Source organism: Panthera uncia (genome assembly GCF_023721935.1).
Source record: "Panthera uncia isolate 11264 chromosome E2 unlocalized genomic scaffold, Puncia_PCG_1.0 HiC_scaffold_20, whole genome shotgun sequence".
Taxonomy (NCBI): Eukaryota; Metazoa; Chordata; class Mammalia; order Carnivora; family Felidae; genus Panthera; species Panthera uncia.
In genome coordinates, this window is record NW_026057589.1 from 19,455,680 (window position 1) to 19,480,391 (window position 24,712).

At 43.2% G+C, this 24,712-nt stretch overlaps 1 protein-coding gene across 2 annotated transcripts in view; it reads left to right on the plus strand.

Moving 5' to 3' along the window:
- The window catches only part of PLCG2 (phospholipase C gamma 2), a 160,971-nt gene extending 140,425 nt beyond the window's left edge, over positions 1-20,546 (plus strand). The window contains exons 32-33 of one of the 2 annotated variants that reach the window (XM_049622502.1): positions 15,336-15,520; positions 16,689-20,546. In XM_049622502.1, coding sequence (XP_049478459.1) covers positions 15,336-15,520; positions 16,689-16,731 — 228 coding nt within the window. In that variant the 3' untranslated portion in view covers positions 16,732-20,546. Of the gene's footprint in view, positions 1-1,806; positions 3,226-15,335; positions 15,521-16,688 lie in introns of those variants that run through there. The other variant, XM_049622504.1, reaches the window with a different exon arrangement.
- The last annotated feature ends 4,166 nt before the right edge of the window (positions 20,547-24,712 follow it).

The window sequence follows — 24,712 nt, forward strand, 5'->3', positions numbered from 1 at the left end:
TGATTCACTGAAAAGATCAAGCACATAAACTCCTGGCCTGCTTAATAAAGGAGGGAAGTAAGAACAAAAACAATACCAGAGAAAATACTGAAAGGGAGAATGACCCCCCAACTGAGAAGATACATTTGTAAACTAGGGCAAATGGGTGACTGCCTTGAAGAATGTAAACAGCCTAAAATTGTTTCAAGAGGCAATACAATACTCACAAAGTCCCGGAGCACTGAAACAGCTCTCAGGTAAAACAGGTGTTACATTCAGATGGTTTTAAAGCCAAGTTCTACATGAATTTCAAGACCATAATTCTTTTTTTTAATTTTCTAAAATACTTATTTTTGAGAGAGAGAGAGAGAGAGAGAGAGAGAGAGCGCACCAGCTGGGGAGAGACACAGAGAGAATCCCAGGCAGGCTCTGCACTGTCAGCACAGAGCCTGATGTGGGGGTCAAGCTCACAAATCAAGAGTCGGAAGCTTAACTGACCGAGCTACCCAGGTGTCCCAAGAACACAATTCTAATGTTAATCCACGGAGGAGGTCGACAGACAAAGAGAAATGCTCCAATTAATTTCCTGAAGAAACTGGAGAAAGATAGTACACCTTTCCCCCCTCTTCTCCTCAGAGTCATAGGTAAATTCTTTAAAAAGTTAGCAAGTCAGTTCCAGATATTTACTGGACAAACAATATGTTACAAATCAATAGTTTATCCCAATAATGCAAGGATGGTTTGGCAACACATTTAGTGAGAAAAACCTAAGTCACTAAATGCCACACATGTCACCAAATGATTTTACCTCTTTACCACAATTCATACTCATTATCTCCATTCACAAATATGGCTGTACCTCTAAACAAAGACTCCAACTTTAAGGACACTGAGTTTTGTATTTAGTACCTAACCACTTTCTTCTAGAAAGAACAGTTGGAAATGCGTGGTGGGAGATGGGGACAGATAGGTAATCTCATTCATGATATCGACAAAAACAGTAACACATTAATGACATTTAAATAAACATGTACAGCTTATAACCACCACTTGAACAAGTAGAAATATACACAGACCCTTCCAAAATGGTCTCATGGAAACCAGAGTTATCAATATAAAATCACTTTTAAAAATATATACAAAGAGGTAAATACAGAAATAAATGTGTTTGCATTGGAAGACATAGCTCTTCCTGACAGGAGACTTCCAACTAATAAATGGAAAAAGGAATGAAAAAAATAGACAATCACCAATGAGATGGCACAGAAATAATTCTGCAGAAAAAGATCTAACAGTGGATGCTAAAATTAGTAAACATTTGAGGAGAAACAGGAAATTTGTATAGTCTCAAGATACCTTCCTTCAAGAAATTTCTTCATTGGAAAGAGAATTGATCAAGTGAGGAATGTTACCATCAGTACTAAGATGTGTTGATATCACGTACCTCCTGAGAAGTCTACATCACTTCCGTGACAGTCTTACCAAAGCTGCCTCAGGCTAAACGAATCATGGGAAAGCACCAAACCCAACTAGTGGGTCACAGTACACACTTACTGACTAGTACTCTTCAAAGTGTCAAGTCATAAAAGACGAGAGGACGGAAGAAGTGTCACAGATTGGAAGGCTCTAAGGAGACACGGCCACCACAGGCCATGTGGGATCCGGGGCAGCATCTTGGAACAGAACAGGGACACTGATGGGAAAACCAGTGAAAACCGAGGTTCTGATAACTGCACCGTGGTGGTGCAGGATGTTAGCCCTGGTGGGGGTGGGAGTGATGTAGGGTATAGGAGAACTCTTTGTACTAATATTGCAACTTTCTGGAAGTTTCAGATTTCATCATAAAGAATTAAAGCATCAGAAGGGGTGCCTGGGTGGCTCAATTGGTTAAGCATCCAACTTCAGCTTGGGTCAGGATCTCACAGTTCGTGAGTTCAAGCCCCGTGTCAGGCTCTGTGCTGACAGCTCAGAGCCTGGAGCCTGTTTCGGATTCTGTGTCTCCCTTTCTCTCTGCCCCTCCCCTGCTCATGCTCTCTGTCTCAAAAATAAATAAAGATATTAAATTTTTTTTTAATAAAAGCATCAATGGGGGGAATAAAAATTGAAAAAAACTAAAGGTACAGAACACCGTGAAGATCTTGTCACAGGCCAGGAACAGTTTATAACCAAAGATGTTCTCCAAGACTTCGAGGACTCTAAAGTTTAAAAACACGTAGATCCATCTAAAACAAAGGCTTATAGACGACGCAAGGATTGAAAGTAGGAATAAGAAAATCCTAACATAAACAAATCTATATACCTCAAAGTGGACATACCTCCACAGGAGAACATGAGAGAATTAGGGCAAACAGCCAAATCTTTCTCCCTAAAGATCATCCCTAAAAACTGAAAAACCAAGAACGTGCCTTTTAAGTACTTTTTTTAAAGAACTCTCAACAATCAAAAGAACTCAATGTTGAGCAGGAATCATGAGGGCTGGAGTGACGGTGAACAAGGAGAATGCTATTTTTTGTGTGTGGTATAATAATCCTTATAGTACTTCTTGACTTTCAACTCTGTGCATATATAATTAATAAAAACTCAAAGCTTTAAGCTTAAGTAGGAGCAGATGATGCATTGATGGGGAGCATATGACTTCTTGGACATTTGCTGTGAAGGTGACAAGAGACATGGGTTAGTAGCTGGAGGGGCTGTGGGGTGAAGGACAGCTTTTGAAGATGTATTTGCTGCTGATGGGCGTGATTTACCAGAGCTACAGAAGGGAATGATGGTACAGGAGAGAGAGGACCCCGGGGCCAGCAGGAACGAAGGCAGGACTATGGCATGGGGCCCCGGATGGGCAGATTTCCCATGTAGTTTCTCCTCTACCCTATGTGAAACCAGAAGCAGGGCCATCAGCTGAAATCGGGGCAGTCATCTCAAGAGAGGACAGAGGATTTCTGAGCAAAGCACAGAAGGATTAGATCACTCAATGTGCTTCTGTGATGTATGCATTCATACATATTTTACTTAGGATTTTTGCACGGACAGTCTATAGTTCTCGGTCAGGTTTTGTTATGCTGGCTTCTTAGAAACTACATGGAAGCGTTCCTTCTCCCAACTGTGGTACCTCTTGAGTGGAACCAGAGTAACTATTGACTATACCCAACACATGTTAGAGACATCGTTTGTGAAACTTTCTGGGCCAGAAAGTTTTTTTCCTTACCGGATAATTTTCTATAATAAGAAATATATGTCTATAATAAATATTGGAGATAACAAAAGTCTTAAACACAAATACATACCCATTCTTCTCACTACCCGCTTGGTTTTCACTGCACAAGTTCCCACCATTTCTAGGTTTGCCTTTACTGATTCAGTCTGCTTTCCTTAGACCTGTTCCTTTTATAGCTGTGTTCCTTTTATAACGCTTTGTGTTTCCTTAGACCTATTCCTTTTATAACTCTTTATTTCCTATCATTGTTGGGTGCTGATGCAATGGGGGTGAAGGCCATGCACAGAGAGATGACACAGGGCTAGGCGCACTTCCTCTCCTGAGACACGCTTCAGAAAAAAGGACTTGGCAAGTGCCCAGGACCCAGGCCGGTCATCACCTGCTTGAGGGACTGGGGTAAAGGCAGGTACAGCCAGGAAGCCAGGACACGGACTGTTCCCAAGAACCCAGAGCTCTGAGCAATCATCCTAGCACTTTGCTGGCCCTGCCCTAGGAGTCCCCTATTTAGGACATTCAGAAAACCAGATACCAATGTATAGATTCAAGAAGAAATCCCATTCAAGATGAGCTTACACATTAACATTTTAAAGCACTTGTGGGGTGCCTGGGTGGCTCAGTGAAGCGTCTTTTTTTTTTTTTTTTGAAAATATATACGTTTTAATTAGGCAGAGAATCCCAGGCAGACTCTGCTGACAGTGTGGAGCGTGACACATGGCTTGAACCCACGAACTGTGAGATCATGACCTGAGCTGAAATCAAGGAGTCCGCCTCCTAGCTCAGGTCTTGATCACAGGGTCATGAGTTCAAGCCCCACACTGGGCACAGAGCCTACTTAAAAAAATTTTTTTAGAGCACTTGAGGAAAATCTGACACATGTAAAAGCAAAAGGATTCACCCAATGAATCTGAAAATAGCTTTGAAAACAAAATTTTTTTTTAAAGCAAGAACCCAATGAGTACATGCATTTAAAAAAGAACTATCCTTTTCACTATTAATTAAGAACGTGGGAATGGGAGGGCCAATTAGAAATTCTGGAAATACAGTTGGAAAAATCTTGAAAAAAAATTTTTAAAGCTTATTAAGCGGGAAGTTCTGGAATGGATACCATTAGGGAAAGAATTTGCAGATATGAAGACCGCGTTGAGGAATTTGCTTTCAAAGTGCAAGACAAGATGAAAGTACAAAAAGAATGAAAAATAAAAATACAAATACAAAATGAAAAGCTCCAGCGTAAAATATCTGAAATGATGATGGCTGGGGGCGCCTGGGTGGCTCAGTTGGTTAAGCGTCCAACTTCGGCTCAGGTCATGATCTCGCGGTTTGTGGGTTCAAGCCCCACATCAGGCTCTGTGCTACCAGCTCGGAGCATGGAGCTTGCTTTGGATGCTGTGTCTCCCTCTCTCCCTCTGCCCCTCCCCTGATCATGCTCTCTCTCTCAAAAATAAACACTAAAAAAAAATTTTTTTAAATGTTGATGACTGAAAATCTCCCACCATTGAAGAGGCAAAGGTCCTCCAGCAATAAACAGCAGTATAGATATAGATGCACATATAGACTCTTACAGGCAGAATACCAGAGTAAAGGGAAAATTATAAAAATGGAAAGATAGGTTCCCTATAAAGGATTCTGTAAAGGATTGACAGACCATAGTAGCATTCCCCTCTACAGCAACAGCAACGTCAAGACTAAGGGATCTCTTGAAAACGCTTAAAACACACAGCTGCAACTCTAGATGTCCTGTATCCTCATAATTACCATTCAAGAGGGAGGGCAACATGAAGGGATTTTTCAGAGCTAGCAAGACAGACAACTGAGTACTAATAAACCTTTGCTAAAAGAACTACCGACGTCCTTAAGCCAGAAGGAATACAAAGCAAGAAGCAATAGTGGCCCATGAAATCCGTAAACTACCTTAGGAAACGGAAAAAACTATATCGACTTAAAAGACTAAATTTTTGTGTGAACACTCAGACTCAGATAAATCCAGGAAATAATAACCCCAAAGTTCTGAGAGGGAAGGAGGGAGTCTCTATCAGGAAGGGCACACGGGGCAGGCAACGCTCTCTTTCCTATTCGGCATCTCCACAGCTGTTTATAGTTATTCATTAAACAGTATAGGTGTTTTACATACTTTTCTGAATGTTGTATAATTCAGTGCCCAGTGCTCCATATATACATACGTGTGTGTATATATATGTGTGTGTGTGTGTGTGTGTGTGTGTGTGTGTGTGTATATATACACACACACACACACACACACATATATGCGTGTATATGTATATAGATAGAACTTAGCTATGAATGCTTTGGGATTCAGAAAATGAGATCGGGGTCTGTAAGCACAGCAGTATTAGCAGAAGATGTGCATTTTGAACTTCACCTGAACAAAAGTCATTATATACAGGAAAGCAAGAGAAGTTGTTTTATTCTGGGTAGAGACAAGGTGAAGAGAGCGCAATTAAGACTTTAGTGCAGTTTCTTTTCTGCTATATTCTTAACAGGAAGGAAAGCAGGTCTCCTTGGGGAAAGGCATAAATTTAAGTAGGGTCATTAGTGACTCTTCCCAGGGCCTCACGTGATGCCTCGGAGAGTCACGAGCATTGTCCTCCTCTCCTCCGCTCCCCGTGGAAAGACCGTCCTGTTTTTCTCCTCTGTACTTTCCCAGGGGCCAGAATAACCTTCGCCATTGCTCTCCCCACTCTCCCAAGTCAGACTTGTACCTGTTATCCTTGGGGATATCCGTGATGTTTTGTTAGGTTGTTAGGGTGGGGAAACGATCTGCAGAGCAAGGTATGGCCTGAGTCCATGTTTTGTAAAAATGACAAGAAAAACCCATCCGTGCATACTGACCATGTTTTTCTAGCACCGGAGGGTCTCACTTGAGCTACTCCATCAGTAGTAGCAGCCAACAACAGCCTGACCTCCTGAGTAGCCAGGCTTTTACAACAGTCGGAAGATGATGTAGGAGGAGGATCGTGAGCTCACCTCCTCCCGTGCACACACTGGGACAACAACTACATATGATGAAACACTCGGAAAATGACCTGAAGCCCGGCAGAGCGGATTGTCCGCAGCCAAATACTTAAGAAAATGTCACAGCAAGAAGGGTGAGAGGGACAGAGACAAGGCTGGGAACCAGACCCCCAGTGCAGCGGCCCAGAAGCAGGAGGGGAGATCACAGGTACAGAGGTGATCCCTGAGGAGCAAGGGAATCGAGCCCCACGTCAGGAACTCCTGGGGACCGGCACTGGGAAGATGAGCCCCCCACCCCTCACCCCCCGGCTGGCTCAGAACATCAGTGCAGCTCAACTCGAAGAGAGCCAGAGGGCTATAGGAAGCAGACTCCGTTCTTCCAGGGCCATGGTGCTGTATTACTATCTGAGGCCCAGCACCCAGGCAGCAGCTGGAAAGCACCTGGGTGACACACGAAAGAGTTCTTAATTTTAGGGCATGTGCAGGAAGACCAAGGATCTGGAGTTGTCTCTAGGAATCAAAGTGCCAGCAGATGCCAGTTTACTTGCAGCCCAGCTGGCAGGATGCTGGTGGGAGCCACTTGTGACACTCTCTATCTACTTTGCTAACACCATTCACCCCCCCAGGCATTGCCCTGCAGACCCACCCCACCCACCCCAGCAGGTGCCCCCGACCCCCCGCAAGTACCACCCTGCCACATGCAGGGGGCAGCTGTGGCCCAGACTGGAGCCCCTCCAAATTGACTCCTGGGGAGGGGGAGGCAGGCCCAGTCACAACAGGAAGGCATATGCAGACCCACACAGGAGACACCCCTGGAGCTCCTGGTTCTTGTGACCGGGGGCCATTGCCCCACGATATACCTACGTCAAGCCGCTGCTTTCAAGACCAGGAGATGTAGCTGACATACGTAAATACATAGAAACAAACACGGAGAGTCAGACAAAATGAGACAGAGGAATATATTCCAAATGAGAGAACAAGATAAAACCTTAGAAAAAGAACTCAATGGAATGGAGATTAGCAGTCTCCCTGGTAAAGAGTTTCAAGTAATGGTCATAAAGATGCTCATCAGGTTTGGGCGACCTCCAGGAGAATTTTAACTAAGACAGAAAATGTAAAAACCAACCAAAATCGAAGAATACAATAACTGAAATGAAAAGTCTACTAGAAGGACTCAAAAGCAGACTGAAGGATGTACAAGACATCGATGATCTGGAAGGCAGGGTAATGGAAAGCATCCAAGCTACATAGAAAAAAGAATAAAAAACAATGAGGATAGGTGAAGGGACCTTTGGGAAACATCAGGTATCCTAACATCCACATGATATGGGTCCCAGAGAGAGAAGCGCAGAAAACTTGACGAAATAACAGCTGAAAACTTTGCTAAGGTGCGGAAGGAAACACATCCAGGCACAAGATGCACAGAGAGCCCTAGATAAGATGAGCCCAAGGAAGTCCATGTCTAGACATACCATAATTAAAATGTCGAAGGTTAATGATAAAAAGCGAATTTTAAAATCAGCAAGAGAAAAGCAAAAAGTTACAATCAAGGGAAATCCCATAATGTGGCTGTCAGCTGAGTTTTTCAGCAGCAACTCTGTAGGTCAGAGGGAGTGGTTCCAAGATATATTCAAAGTGCTAAAAGGAAAAAACCCTACAACCAAGAACACTACCTGGCAAGTTATTCAGAATTGAAGGAGAGACAGAGTTTTCTAGACAGAAGTTAAAGGAGTTCATCAACACTAAATCAGCTTTATAAGAAACGTTCAAGGGACTTTTTTTTTTTTTTTAACGTTTATTCACTTTTGAGAGAGAGACAGCGGGGGAGAGGCAGACCGTGGGGGACCGAGGATCCAAAGCGGGCTTTGTGCTGACACAGTGAGCCCGATGCAGGGCTCAGTCTCACAAACTGTGAAATCATGACCTGAGCAGAAGTAGGACGCTCAACTGACTGAACCATGTAGGTGCCCCTCAAGGGACTTCTTTACATGGAAAAGAAAAGCCAGCCCATAACTAGAAGAAAATTATTAAAGGACACACTTCATTGGTAAAAGCAAACCTGTAGTAAAGACAGGAGATCAGTCACTTATAAAGCTAGTACAGAGGTTAAAAGACAAAGTAGGAAAATCAATTATATATAAAAAAAAATTAGTTAAGGGACACGCAAAATAAAAAGATGTAAAATGGTGGCACCTGGGTGGCTCAGCTGGTTAAGCATCCAACTCTGGATTTTGGCATAGGTCATGATCTCACATTTATAAGATTGAGGCCTATGTCGGGCTCTGTGCTGACAGCATGAAGCCTGTTTAAGATTCTTTCTCTCTCTCCCCACCCCGCCCCGCGCACCCATCCTTCCCTCCCTCCCTGTAGTCCTCTCCCCTACTCACACACACTCTCTCAAAATAAACATTAAAAAAAATGTAAAATATGTCATATACATAAGATGTGGAGTTTTAGACTGTTCAAACTTTGGTTTGAACTTAAGAGATCACCAATTTAATATAGACTGCTATATAGACAGGATGCATATGTGAACCTCATGGTAATCACAAATCAAAAACCTATAACATACACAAAAAAGAACGGAATTCAAGCATAATACTAAAGAAAGTCATCAAATTACAAAGAGAGCAAGAAAAGAAGGAACGAGAAGAATTCTTTTTTTTTTTTTAATTTTTTTTTTTTAACATTTATTTTTGAGACAGAGAGAGAGAGAACATGAACAGGGGAGGGTCAGAGAAAGAGGGAGACATAGAATCTGAAACAGGCTCCAGGCTCTGAGCTGTCAGCACAGAGCCCGACGCGGGGCTCGAACTCACAGACCGTGAGATCATGACCTGAGCGGAAGTCGGATGCTTAACCGACTGAGCCACCCAGGCACCCCAGGAACGAGAAGAATTCTAAAAACAATCAGAAAACAATTAACAAGATGGCAATAAGTACTTACTTATCAATAATTACTTTAAATGTAAATGGACTAAATGTTCTAATCAAAAGACATAGGAGGGGTGCCTGTGGGACTCAGTCTGTTAAGCATCCAACTCTTGATTTTGGCTCAGGTCATAATCTCACAGTTCATGAAATTGAGCCCTATGTCAGGTTCTGTGCTGACAGAGTGGAGCCTCCTTGGGATTCTCTGTCTCTTTCTCTCTCCCAAAATAAATAACCATTTTTTAAAAAGATATAGGGTGAATGAATTGATTTAAAAAAAAAGATCTTAAAAAAATTTTTTTTAACATTTATTTATTATTCAGAGACAGAGCATGAGCATGGGAGGGGCAGAGAGAGGAGGAGCCACAGAATCAGAAGCAGGCTCCAGGCTCTGAGCTGTCCGCACAGAGCTCGACCCGGGGCTGGAACTCATAAACCATCAAGTCATGACCTGAGCTGAAGTCAGATGCTTAACCGAATGAGCCACCCAGTCACCCCCAAAAAAGATCCATCTATTATGCTGCCTACAGAAGACTCACTTCAGATGTAATGACACACACAAAGTTAAGGGAATGAAAAAGATACTCCAGGCAAATGGAAGTGAAAAAAAAAAACTGCAATAGCAATACTTCTAAAAAAAAAATAGACTAACAAGACAAAGAAGGGCATTATATAATGATCAGGGGATCAATCCAACAAGAGGACATAACAGTTATAAACATCTATGCACCGAACATTGGACAACCTCAATACATAAAGCAGGTATTAACAGACATAAAAGGAGAAATGAACAATAAAATAACAGTAAAGAACTTTAAAACACCACCTAAATCAACGGGTTATCCAGACATAAAAAGAGAGAGGAAACAGTGGCTTTGAGTGACACATTAGACCAGATGGACTTAACAGACATATACAGAACATTCCATCCACAACCAGCTTAATACACATTCATTTCAGGGGCATGGAACAATCTTCAGGATACATCACATTTTGCGCCATAAAACAAGTCACAATAAATTTAAGAAAACTGAAATCATATCAAACATTTGTTCTTTTCTCTCTCTCTCTCTCTCTCTTTCTTTTGGTTTATTTTTGGGAGATAGAGCATGAGCAGGGGAGGGGCAGAGAAGAGGGAGGGAGATACAGAATCCCCAACGCAGGGCTCAAAACCATGAGCTGTGAGACCAGGACCTGAGCTGAAGTTGAATGCTCGGGGCGCCTGCCTGGGTGGCTCAGTCAGTTAAGTGTCCAACTTCAGCTCAGGTCATGATCTCACACTCCGTGAGTTCGAGCCCCGTGTCGGGCTCTGTGCTGACAGCTCAGAGCCTGGAGCCCGCTTCAGATTCTGTGTCCCTATCTCTGCCCCTCCCCTGCTCATGCTCTGTGTCTCTCTGACTCAAAAATAAATAAAAACATTAAAAAAAAACTCTAAAAAAAAAAGGTAATTTATTGAAGTTGAATGCTCAACCAACTTAGCCACCCATGCATCCCCCCAACATCTTTTCTGACCACAATAGTATGAAACTAGAAATCAGTTACAAGAAGAAAAAAAACCTGGAATAAACACAACCACATGGAAACTAAATAACCAATGGGTCAACAAAGAAATCAAAGAGGAAATCCGAAAACACCTTGAGACAAATGAAGACGGAAACACAACAGTTCAAAATCTTTGGGATTTAGCAAAAGCAGTTCTAAGAGGGAAATTTATGCCAATACAAGCCTCTACCTCAAGACACACAAAAATCTCAGTCTAAACTTATACCTAAAGGAACTAGAAAAAGAACAAAACACAAAGCCCAAAGTTGATAGAAAGAAAGAAATAATAAAGATCAGAGTAAGACATAAAGACTACAAAAATCGATCAGTGAAACTAAGGCCTGTTTCTTTGAAAAGATAAAATTGATAAGCCTTTAGCCAGATACCTCAAGAATAAAAGAAGACTCAAAATCAGAGAGGGAATGTTCTAATGGACACCACAGAGAGATAAAGGATTATAAGAGGCTACTACCAAAAATTATACACCAACAAAGTGCACAACCTAGAAGAAACGAATAAATTCCTAGAAACACACAATCTTCCGAGACTGAATAAGAAAACAATAGACAATAGACTGATTCCTTGTAATGAAGTTGAATCAACAATCCAAAAACTCACAACAAACAAAAGCTCAGGACCAGATGGCTTCACAGGTGAATTCTACCAAACATTTAAAAAAGAGTAGTAACCTATCCTTCTCAAACTATTCCAAAAATAGAAGAGGAAGTAATGCTTCAAAATTCCTTCTATGAAGCCAGCATTAATTATCTTGATACCAAAACCAGACACACACACACACACACACACACACACACACACACACACGCAAAGGAAATTACACACCAATATCCCTGAGGAACATAGATGCAAAATCTTCAACAAAATATTATAAAACTGAATTCAACAATACATTAAAAGCACGATTCACCACCAAGTGGGATTTATTTCAGCGATGCAAGGTAGTTCACAAATTATCCACAAATCAATCAAAGTAATACATCACATTAATAAAATGAAGGATAAAAATATTATCTTGATACATAAAAAGTATTTGACAAAATTCAACACCCATTAATTACAAAAACTCTCAACAAAGTGGGTCTAGAGGGAACATACGTACCTCAACATAATAAAAGCCATCTATACAAACCCACAACTAACATCATACTCCACAGTGAAAAGCTAAAAGCTTTTCCTCTAAGATCAGGAATAAGACAAGGGTGTTGACTCTTACACAACACAGTACTGGAAGTCCTAGCCACAGCAATGAGACAAGAAAATAAAAGGCGTCCGTGTTAGGGGTGCCTGGGTGGCTCAGTCGGTTGAGCGTCCCACTCTGGATTTCATCCTGGGTCCTGACCCTGGGGTCGTGGGATCGAGCCCCACATCAGGCTCCGCACTGAGCATGGAGCCTGCTTGGGATTCTGTCTCTTTCTCCCTCTACCCCTCTCCCCTGCTTATTCTTGCTCTCTCTTAAAAAAAAAAAAAAAGAAAAGAAAAAAAAGAAAAGGCATCCAGATTGCTAAGGGAGAAGTACAGCTTTGCAGATGGCATGATACTATATATAGAAAATCCTAGAAACTCCACCAAAAGAAAACCCATTAGAATAAATGAGTTAAGTTGCAAGATACAAAATTAATATATAGAAATCTGTGGTGTTTCTATATACCAATAGCAAACTAACAAAAAGGGAAATTAAGAAAACATCCTATTTGCAATTACATCATAAAGAATAAAATATCCAGAAATAAATGTAACCAAGGAGGTGAAAGACCTCTACGCTGAAACAGTAAGACAATGATGAAAGAAACTGAAGATGACACAATTAGATGGACAGTTACACCACACTCAGATTGGAAGAATATTGTTAAAATGGCCATACTACCCAAGGCAATCTACATGTTCAGTGCAATCCCTATCAAAATGCCAACAGCATTTTTCACAAAAACTAGAAATTTGTATGGAACCGCAAAGGACCCTGAATAGCGAAAGCAGTCCAGAGAAAGACCAAAGGTGAAGGTATCACAATCCCAGATCTCAAGATCTACCGCAAAGCTACAATAATCAAAACAGTTCGGTACTGGCACAAAAGCAGACACAAAGATCAACAGAACAGAATGGAGAAACCAGAAATAAAACCACACTTTTATGGTCAATTAACCTATGACACAGTAGGCAATGATATACACTGGGGAAGATAAAGTCTTTTCAGTAAACATGTTAAAACTAGACAGCTACGTGGAAAAGAATGGAACTGGACTACTTCCTTACACGATACACAAAAATAAACTGAAAATGAATTAAAGACCTAAATATAAGACTTGAAACCGTAAAACTCCTAAACTCCAGGCAGTAAACTCTTTGGTCGTGGGCCTTAGTGCTATTTTTTCTGGATCTGTCTACTCAGGCAAGGAAAACAAAAGCAAAAATAAACAAGCGGGACTGCATCAAACTAAAAAGCTCTTGCACAGCCAAGGAAGTTAAAAAACTCGAAAGGCAACCCCTGAATTCATACAACTCAACGGCAAAATACAGCCTCATTAAAAAATGGGCAGAGGACCTGTACAGACACTTTTCTGAAGAAGACATGCAGACAGCCAACAGACACATGAAAAGATGCCCAACATCGCTAAGCAGGGAAATGCAAGTCAACACCGTAACGAGATACCACCTCACACCTGTCAGAATGAATGACTAGTATCAAAAAACAGAAGGAGCACATGTTGGCAAAAGTTTGGAGAAGAAGAAAGCCTCAGGCCGTGTTGGTAGGAATGCAAACTGGTGCAGCCACTGTGGAAACAGTATAGACGTTCCTCAAAAAATTAAAAAAAAAATACCATCCAGTAATCCCAGTAATCCCACTTCTTGGTATTCATCCAAAGAAGATGAAAACACTAATTGAAAAAGATCTATGCACGCCTGTGTTTATTGTAGCCTTATTTACAAGAACCAAGATACGGAAGCAGCCTAAGTATCATCTACGGATAGATGAATGGATAAAGAAAATATGGTATATATAGAATGGAATAGTACTGAGCCATAAAAAAGAATGACATCTTGCCATTTGCAGCAACATGGCTGGACCTAGAGGGTATCATGTTACATGAACTAAGTTAGAGAATGACAAATACTATGTGACGTCGCTTAGATGTAGAGTCTAAAAAACCAAACCAACCGAACAAAATAGAAATAGACTCAAGTATACAGAACTGGTAGCTGCCAGAAGGTGGGGGGTGGGGAGGGAGTCGGAGATGGGCAGAACAGCGGAAGATTAAGAGTACGCGTTTCCAGTTAAAAGTCACGGGGATGAAAAGAACAGCATAGTAAATGTAGTCAATATTGAAATAACTTTGTATGGGGACAGATGGTAACTACACTTACTGTGGTAAGCATTTCCTAATGCGTATATTTGCCAAATCACTATGTTGTACAACTGAAACTAATATAATATTGTAGGTCAAATACGTATTTAAATTAAAATTTTAAATTAAAAATCAGTGAAGTAAAACATCCTCTTTCTCCCATGCTGAAATCCAAACTCCTTCCTGTTACAAGTTTTTTTCTTCGCATAATGGAGGGAACGTTTTGGGTAAGAAAACTCCAAAGTTTAGGGAAGATCTTGCTTCAGTCATGGCTGGATCCAGGTGCTCATGCAATAACTCTGTTTCCCTCTCTTTTGACTTCATTCCCAACTTTCTGTGTGTCATAGCAAAGGAGTCAGTAGCCACTGGAAACACTCACCACTCTTTCAGCTGATCCCCAAGAAGGGAAAGTTTTGGTTTTTGGTTTATTTATGTTTTTGTTTTGTTTTGTTTTTTACCGAGAGCACCAACCACAGTCCAATGGATGCTTCTAATTGGCCTGGCTTGGGTCACATGCTCACAGGTGGTGGGCACAGGGAATGAGACATTGTTACTGGCTAGACCTGAGTCACATGCCATCCCCGGGGGGGGGGGGGGGGGGGCATAACCTATGTTCTGTCTTGGTTTTCTGGGGGTGGGGGGCAAGGATAACAGCTTTGAGGTATGATTCATATACCATATAATTCACCCATTTAAGATGGACAATACCCTGATTTTTGCTATATTCACAGAGTTGTGCAACCGTCACCACGATCAACTTTAGAACACTGTCATCACCCCCAAAAACCACCAGGCAACCACCCCTTTTCTGTCTCTATGAATTTACCCATTCTGGACACTTCATATAAATGGAATCAAGGGCTGTGGTCTTTTGGAACCGGCTTCTTTAACGTTTTCAGGGTTCCTCTGTGTTGTAGTGTGTGACCTTGCTTTTTAAGGGCTTCAGTGATGTGCTGGCTCCCGCTTCCCTTAGGCGGCTCTCCCCCTTCCCTGCTGTGTTCCACGTTAGGCACGCAGCAACTCGGACCCTTTGCGTTCAGGTAGGGACCAGGAGGCCATGCACAATGCACAGATGTACCTGCCCTGGGATCGGGGGCCAGTGTAAGTTACTACTCCGAGTTTCACAGCAAAGCCACCCTTCCTCGTGAACAAGCGTTTTTCAAACTGCTTGCTTCCACTGGAATAAATGACTGTGAGTTTTGTCTTTGGTGAAAATGGGCCCTGTGTTTTTCTGGGATAATCCCAGCTGCAGACCTTCTGTGCCTCCTGCTCCCTCTCGGCCCTCTATTAAGATGCGGAGCCCCACCCCATCGCTATGTGCTCCTTCCCTCCAGGAGAGTGAAGAGGAACTCTACTCCTCCTGCCGCCAGCTGCGAAGGCGGCAGGAAGAGCTGAACAACCAGCTGTTCCTGTACGACACGCACCAGAATCTGCGCAATGCCAACCGGGATGCCCTCGTGAAAGAGTTCAACGTCAACGAGAACCAGCTCCAGCTGTACCAGGAGAAGTGCAACCGGAGGTAGGCCAGCCGCTCCCCCACCCGCACATCCCCAGGGCACGCGGGGGGGGGGGGGGGTCAGGCTTCAGGAAAGCCCCCTCCCACCCCCACCTTTAGAAATCTCTTTGGGGGCGCCTGGGTGGCTCAGTCAGTTAAGTGGTTAAGCGGTTAAGTGGTGAAGCTCCCACTTCGGCTCAGATCGTGATCTCACGGTTCGTGCGAGCTCCACGTCGGGCTCTGTGCTGACAGCTCGGGGGATCCTGGAGCCTGCTTCAGATGCTGTGTCTCCCTCTCTCTCCGCCCCTCTCCCGCTTGCACGCTCTCATAAAATAGACATTCAAAAAAAGAAAGAAAGGAAGAAAGAAATCCTTTGGTCCCTCGACCCTCCGGATCTTTGCCGTATAAATTCACTTAGAGTAATTATGCCTCTGCACCTTCCCTAAGTCCAATTGTCACCACTAGGAGGAGACGTCGCTCTAATAGTGAAAATTAACTATGACCACTACCTTCTAAATAAAGAACCTTATGAAGTTCGCACCGTCCACTGGTTCTGCACTGGGGCAGAACCCCACCCCCATCCCCAGGGGAGGCTTTGGGTTGTGCTACAGATGGGCTGGGAGGCGGCCAGGTGTGCCTAGTGTCCTGCAGTGTGCCTGACAGTCCTGCTCAACAGAGAACCATCCAGAAGCAAGTGCCAGGAACAGCCCCTAAGGGGAACCAGCGCACAGACTCCTTCCCCGTATTTGTTACTCCACCAGCACTGCGGCCCCAGCACAATGCTAGTGAGGAAGGCCAGTTTTAGAGACGTTCCTGTCTTGCCGGGAGGCCCCTCTCCCCCTCCCCCTCCTCCCTTTTTCCCCCCAGTCCCCCTCTCCCCGCCTCTCTCCCCCAGTCCGCCCTCCCCTCTCCCCACCCCGTCCCCCTCTCCCCCCTCTCCCTCTCTCCCCCCAGTCCCCCTATCCCTGCCTCTCTCCCCCAGTCCCCCCTCCCCCCTCTCCCCCCCTCCCGTCCCCCTCTCCCCCTCTCCTGTCCCCTCTCTCCCCCCTCTCCCTCTCTCCCCCAACTCCCCCTCTCAGCCCTGTTCCATCAGGCCATGGATGCCCTGCAGGGCGTGGACAAAGGTTGCACTGTTCCACACATGGCCTGTATCTGAGCCTAACAGATGACTGTGAAATCTGTTTTGTTTCAGGTTAAGAGAGAAGAGAGTTAGCAACAGTAGGTTTTACTCATAGACACTGGGGAACGCGTGTAAGGGTGTCGTGCCCGTGTGTGCTCACGTGTAGGAGAATGTCCTCTCTTCAGACCCCGGGGACTTGCTAATCTGTGATGTCTCGTCAAGCCTGGAGTCAAGAGGACACTTTTGAAGACCCACCTGGCATGAGCTGGGTGGGGTGACTTCCTGCTCCTTTCTTCATCTTGGACAATTTCTTAACTTATATTTTCTATAGAGGATCATAAAAACGTGTTTCCTCGTTTTTTGGTCTCTCGTGTTCCCAACCTCCTTGAATAAAAGCGGTGAAAATCTTGATCGTTAGACCTTCTGTGCTCAACCTGTACAGTGAGCAGGACCCTGGTCCAGCCTCTAAGGACCCAAGTAATTGACTTCCGAGGAAGATGAGCCCGATACGTAAGGAACGAATTAATTAGATTCGGAAAAGGATTGTAACTAAAAGGCAAACGGTTCGGCCTTCCCCTGGGCCCCACGAGTGGCCCTCGCCCCGCTGCACCTCTGCCCGGCTTCTCTGCCCCAGGTCAGCTGACTCAGCTCAGCACCAAAGCCGCAGTGCTCGCGACACGCCCGCTGCCGTACCGGAGAGGTGGCTGGGGCGTGCGGTCTCTGTTCGTTAGAACAAGCTCCAGTCCGAGGTGGAAACTTGCTTTGGGACTGGCGTTACCGGGGTGGGGGCCCCTTTGATTTTGAAAGTCTGATGGAGAGACCAGAGACCCACTGGAGGCTCAGCCGGCTTCTTACTCACCCCTGCTCTGCCCACTCCCGAGCTAGTTGCAGATCTCCATGGGCTACGGATTTTAACAGGTGATCAGAATTCAGCTCTCTGTGTTGTTCCGCTTTGTGGAGCCACGAGCTACATCTTAAGCTGTAGGAAACTACAGAAAATCCTACACACAGTCATCCCCAAAGAGGCAGACCCACCTGGGACACGAAGACACTCCTCTACATCTTGATAGACAATCGAATGATTTGTACAGTGTGATGATTTAATACGACATTTTAAAGTCAAAGATAGTGTTGAGGTGGACAGTATGACTCAGTCAAGTCACAACTTGGTCAGACTGGGGCGAAGGGTAATTGCAAGGAAAGAATAAGGTGTCAGGAGAGGACACAGGAGCAGTGAGCCTGGTGGATTTACAGGTTGGAGCTGGGTCCTTGAAGCCCATTCAGGCTCAGCAGGCACGTATTCTTGCTGGGAAGTACGTTAAAACCAGCCAGGCTCTGTCTCATCAAAAGACCCTATGCCTTCATCCCACAAAAGCTTTTCAGCACTTCAGTGTACCAAGCACTGTCCCCAAGGTCAGGGCTACAATGTAAAAAAAAAATTTCTAGAGGTGGGGGAAAAGCCATGGTGACTGCTCGCATGCAACATCTCCGTGAGCTCCTCAAAGACATACGTTGTACCTTCCCCGAAGCCAGGAGCATAGGTGACAGCAGTCTGAAGGGGTGGGGCGGTTATCTTGCAACACGACCCCGTGATTCCTCCAACTGGAGTTGCCGAATTATTTGGCAGTCAGCAACTGAGCGGAGAATATTCCTGATGGTGGCAAATGGTCCAAGCAACGTTGAATAAAGGTGAGTTGCAAAGGCACTGAGCTCAGTGCTACAGGGTAGGAATTTTCAGACTCTGTAACCTTTCTCCGTGAGCCATTGGCCAGGTGGCCACTGGAGCCTAATTATCGCACCCCTACCCCTACCTCTAGGTCCCTTGTGCCTCCATCATGCCCCCTTTTTTAGCTCGGGGGTGAGTAAAAGACATAAACCTTTCCACTTCACTCCAGTTTAAAGTCTAGATCCCCATTCTGCTTAAAATGGCTTTTCTGCTAGTGCGTCAAAGAAATGAAGACCGGGCGGCCCAGAAGGAAGAAACAAAGCATCTTTTCAGCTGCTGCCGGGTAAAATCCATAGCCAGCCACACCCAGAGAGAGACAGCAGCCACGTGAAGTGAGGGATATGCTATAAACGATGCTGGGAAGAACTCTTTCCCAGCATCAAACCGTCTCCTCCTAGGCACTACCATGACTTGGATGCACCATTAGAGAGCATTTGCTTTGGCTTCCCCATTCTTTCCTTAACCGAGTAACACATAAATCTCACTGAGAGAGGCGATACTAGGATTCTCACAGGAAAGACACAGAGAAGGGAAGGGCACAGGTGACATCACTGCTCTTCCCCTCGTCTGCCCAGCTGCCACATAATCTAAGTATAAATTATCCAGCCGAGACTGGGGCTGGCCGGTCATGGAGTCAGTACAGCCAGTGCAGGCTGAGCAGAGCAGCGACAGGAGCATCCGGAGAGACAGGGGCAGCAGGACTGACCCGAACCACGAGTGCGCACGTGTGCTGTTGTTTGACCATGTCTCTGGGTTTATCGTTTACTTAGAGTGGCACTTCTGTTGCGTGGAAAGATAAAGGGGGGATATGCTGGTTACATCATTAGAGCTGGGGACACTCAGGCGGTACGAAGTTAAATCATTTCTCTGCTGCGAAACCTGGATATTCTAGCGTGCACAGTTAAGAGGGGTGGAGAATATCACACTTCCCAAATTAGATCTCCGAGCCCTTTTGCGAAGGGATATTTCATGGGAGCTAATGCAAAGTGCAACACATTTGAGGGCCATCTAAAAGGCAGCCGGCGACAGAATCTAATAATTGATGTACTTTAAAGACTTAGTGAAATAAAATCTAAATTTAAGCCCCCAAGGCCAATGGTCTTGACACTGGGCTCGCCTTACCCCCCAAATGTCTACCAAGCTTTCCAAGACATACACAGGCTCAAATAGTTTGAGGGGATCAATTTTCAGATCCTTACCTTCCTATTCTGCTCTTATGACTCATCTGACTCAGAAGATGCCTTTTTCTCTCCTCACAAAAGAAAACCTCTTTCCCCACAGTCTTAAACGGGAGAGCACGACTCAAGGTAGAAAATTCAAAATACGAGTGTTCGGAAAGTGAAAGCCTCTTAACAATAGGGTACAAATCCGTCTGTGATTCGGGTGGCTCTCAATTCTTTCATTTCAATAAATTTAAAGGAACACCCAAGATTTCTTCGGTATTTTCTCACGTAATTCCGAAGGACTTGGAAGAATTCAGCTATCATGCTATCGCAAATCTCCTTCTGTTCCCTGTCTCCTTATCTATGCAAAAAAGGATCGCCACCACTTCCATATATAAAATTGGTAAGGGGGAACAGAATGGATATTGTGGCCATTGTAACAAAGGTAACACTCATCTATGCAGCAACGAAATGACTCAGGGGTGGGGGGCAAAGCTTTTAACATTAAGTGATACATTGCCAATGAAATTTTACTAAGTGTAATAATTTACTAAAATTTGTACGTTTATTGATCAAGTTCAATCCAAAAGAAAGTTTCAAATACACAGAGCTTTATGACTATAGGATATTATCTAACTTTGTTACAAATATGCAAACAACCAACATAAAAAGACAGAAATCATTAGGGGAGCCCAGGTGCTCAGTCGGTTAAGCATCCAACTCTTGATCTCAGCTCAGGTCTTGATATCATCAGGGTCACAAGTTCAAGCCCGCATTAGGTTCTGTGCTGGGCATGAAGCCTAGTGAAGCCTACTTTAAAAAAAAGTATACGTATGTTTACATGTATGTCTCATTAGGCTAAAATGTTGAGGGGCGCCTGGGTGGCTCAGTCAGTTAAGCGTCCAACTTTAGCTCAGGTCACGATCTCGCTGTCCGTGGGTTCGAGCTCCGCGTTGGGCTCTGGGCTGATGGCTCGGAGCCTGGGGCCTGCTTCCCATTCTGTGTCTCCCTCTCTCTCTGCCCCTCCCCTGTTCATGCTCTGTGTCTGTCTCAAAATAAGTAAAAAAAAAAAAAAAAAAAAAAAAAAAAAATTAAAAAAAAATTTTTTAAATGTTGAAGGGAAATAGAATAAAAATGCAAATTCAAGGAGTAAAAAGTATGGTGTTTCCTACCATTAAAAATTGCCTTATTCATGTGATTTTTTGAACGGGTGACAGTACCTATCAACTACTATATTTAGAGCCTCTAAACTTAGAGGAATGTAACCATTTTATGTAAAGATGCAGTATCTACAATCCACTGGCAACTTAGATCCTTTCCAACTATTTATGACGGACAATTTTAGCCAACAGTGTAGAAATGTGCAGGGGGATACTCAGATTTACAAAATTCACTGGAGCAGTCTCTGAGCCATCAATTTTAAGATGCTTGATCTAAGGCCACTAAATGACACATTGCACTTAGAACGAAGAAGGATGGCTAAAGAGGGCCTTAGTCCTTTTAACTTTTAAGTGAATGAAGTTAACTTTCAACTTGGGTGACCGCTAACTTTTTTCAGACAATCCTAAAAAGCCACACCCTGGCCAACGGAAAGTTAAATAGATTAAGAAATATGCAGAATGACAAAACTGGCATTTGAAAAACATTTAAAGATTTGTCTCAGGCCCTTTCCTTTCTGAAATATTTTCTGCTCAAAGAGACCCTGCTTCAGTGACCCTGTCTCTGAGAAATTTCCACATTTCTTATTTTCCAATAGGCTTTTAAAAGCTACATTTGTAAACTTGTTTTTCATTATTAAAGCATAATTTATTTTTTATATAAACAGTGTGTGCTTGTGTGTACATAAAAAATCATGTGAATGAGTCACGCAAATACTGGCTATTGTTAATGTGAAAATTAAATGGCTGTATTGCATTTTTAAAAAATAAAAATTTGGTCTAAGTGAATACAGCAATCTGCTCAAGACCTTTTTTTTTTTTTTTTCTTAATTCTATTCACTTTTCTCCTCCCCTATAATACAGTAAACACTTCAGCCATGAGATAGGTACAATGATCATTTTTTAAAATGTGTTTTTCTAACCTGTTACACTTTTCTCTAGGTTACTGATCTATCTTCCTTACAGCAAAAAATCACTCCATGTAAAAACCCAAGTTTATACAATACAAGACCAGTCAGTCTTTGGAAGAATATTTGGTGTTAAAGGGACAATGAGCACCTGTATAAGCACCTGTACTTCTAAACTAAGTGACAGGGCATGTTAGGATTATCAGTCATTCTATTTTCTTGCCAAGGATGCATGGTGCACAGGACACCATGTTGTATATCCTAAGATTGTCCTACTCCCAACCCTTAGCCACTGATTGCATTAGTCACACTCATCCAAAAACTTAAGAACAGCCTATGTCAAACCCCTGCATTTTTTTCTTTTTAAAAGAACTTTTGATTTGGCCTACTTTTATTCATTTATTTTTAAAATATAATTTATTGCTAAGCTAGCTAACATACAATGTATACAATGTGCTCTTGGTTTTGGGACTAGATTCCCATGATTCATTGCTTACAGACAACCCCCAGTGCTCATCCCAACAAGGGCCCTCCTCAATGCCCATCACCCATTTCCCCCTTTCCCCTCCCCCCATCAACCCTGTTTGTTCTGTGTAAAGAATCTCTTATGGTTTGCTTCCCTCTCTGTTTGAAACTATTTTTTTCCTTTCCCTTCCCTGTCTGCTGTTAAGTTTCTCAAATTCCATATGAGTGACACATACAATATCTGTCTTTCTCTGACTGACTTATTTCACTTAGCATAATACCCTCCAGTTCCATCCACATTGTTGCAAATGGCAAGATTTCATTCTTTCTCATTGCCAAGTAGTATTCCATTGTATATATAAACCACATCTTCTTCATCCATTCATCAGGTGATGGACACGTGGGCTCTTCCCATAATTTGGCTATTGTTGAAAGTGCTGCTAGAAACATTGGGGTACATGTGCCCCTAGAAATCAGAACTCCTGTATCCTTTGGATAAATTCCTAGTAGAATTACCCTATGACCCTATGACTACGAGCACTATTTTTAATTTTTTGAGGAACCTCCACACTGTTTTCCAGAGCGGCTAAACCAGTTTGCATTCCCACCCACAGTGCAAGAGGGTTCCCGTTTCTCCACATCCTCTCCAACATCTACAGTCTCCTGATTTAGCTACTCTGACCGGCGTGAGGTGGTATCTCAGTGTGGTTTTGATTTGTATTTCCTCGATGAGGAGTGATGTTGAGCATCATTTCATGTGCCTGTTGGCTATCTGGATGTCTTCTTTGGAAAAGTGTCTATTCATGTCTTCTGCCCATTTCTTTAATGGATTATTTGTTGGTTTTTCTTTTGCTGCGTCCCAAAGGGTTTGGGCTTTTTCTGCATCTATTGACAGGATCAAATGCTGGTTTAGGCTGTTGTGTTTTCATTGTCATTTGCTTCCATATGTTTTTTAATTTCTTCTTTAATTGCCTGGTCGACCCATTCATTCTTTAGCAGAATGTTCTTTAACCTCCATGCATTTGGAGGCTTTACAAAATTTTTCTTGATTTCTGGTTGGTTTCAAGTTTCACAGCATTGTGATCTGAAAATATGCATGGTATGACCTTAATTCTTTTATGTTTATTGAGGGCTGTTTTGCAACTCAGTATGTGATCTATTTTTGAGATTGTTCTGTGTGCACTCGAGAAGAATGTGTATTCTGCTGCTTTTTGATGAAAAGTTCTGAATATATCTGTCAAGTCCATCTGGTCCGGTGTATCATTCAAGGTCATTGTTTCGTTATTGATTTTCTGCCTAGGTGATCTGTCCATTGCTGTGAGTATTAAATTCTCCTACAATTACTGTATTGTTATCAGTAAGATTGCTTATGTTTGTGATTAGCTGATTTATATATTTGGGTTCTTTCAAGTCGGGGCATAAACATTTACAACTGTTAGTTCTTCTTGATGGATAGACCCCTTAATTATGATATAATGCCCTTCTTCATCTCTTGTTATAGTCTTTGGTTTAAAATCTCGTTTGATATAAGTATGGCTGCTCCAGCTTTCTTTTGACATCTAGTAACACGATAGATGGTTCTGCATCCCCTCACTTTCAATCTGCAGGGGTTCTCAGGTCTAAAATGAGTCTCTTGTTGACAGCATATAGATGGATCTTGGTTTTGTATCCATTCTGATACCCTATGTCTTTTGGTTGGAGCATTTAGTCCATTTTCATTCAGAGTGATTATTGAAAGATACGGATTTAGGGTCATTGTGTTATCTGTAGGTTTCATTCTTTCTCGTGCTTGTGGTGATGTCTCTGGTCCCTTGCAGGGTTCCACTCACAGAGTCCCCCTTAGGATCTCCTGCAGGGCTGGTTTAGTGGTCATGAACTCCTTGATTTTTGTTTGTCTGGGAAAACTCTCATCTCTCTTTCTATTCTGAATGACAGCCTTGCTGATTCTTGGCTGCGTATTTTTCCTATTCAGCACAATGACTATTTCTTGCCACTCCCTTCTGGCCTGCCAACTTTCAGTGGACAGGTCTGCTACTACCCTTATGTGTCTCCCTTGTAGGTTAAGGCCCGTTTGTCCCTAGCTGCTTTCACAATTCTCTCTTTACCTTTGTATTTTGCCAGTTTCACTATGATATGTCATGGTGTTGGCCTGTTTGTGTTGACTGTGAAGGGAGTTCTCTGTGCCTCCTGGTATTGGCACGCTTGAGAAACAATGGGCTGTAAGGACAGACAAGGTCTCTTCCCTCATGAATCTTAACTCTAGTGGAGGAAGACATCAAACAAACTATAAACTAGATAAGGTAACATCAGCACGGCAAGACTTTGATGGCATGATTTTACCAGGCCCCAGTCCGGAGTAAGTCCCACAACCCTGATTCATCACTCCTAAGGCCGTTTAACAAGCTAGAAATTGGTTCTGTCTCCATCTTTTTCTGTTCTCAGGTCTGTGGCCCAGGGAGGCTTTTCTCTTGTACAAATACAGTGCTACACTTCCACAGCCTCTCTTTCTCTTCCTTTTGTCCCTCCACAGAAGAGGATCCCACCCCCAGAGCCTATGCCACACATTTTATCTCTCCCAGTTTGCAATCCCACACCTATGGCCCACCAAGTTGTCTCCATGGGCCCCTAGAGATGTTTCTGTCACTCTGCAGCCCAGATTCCTGAAATTCTAATAGTC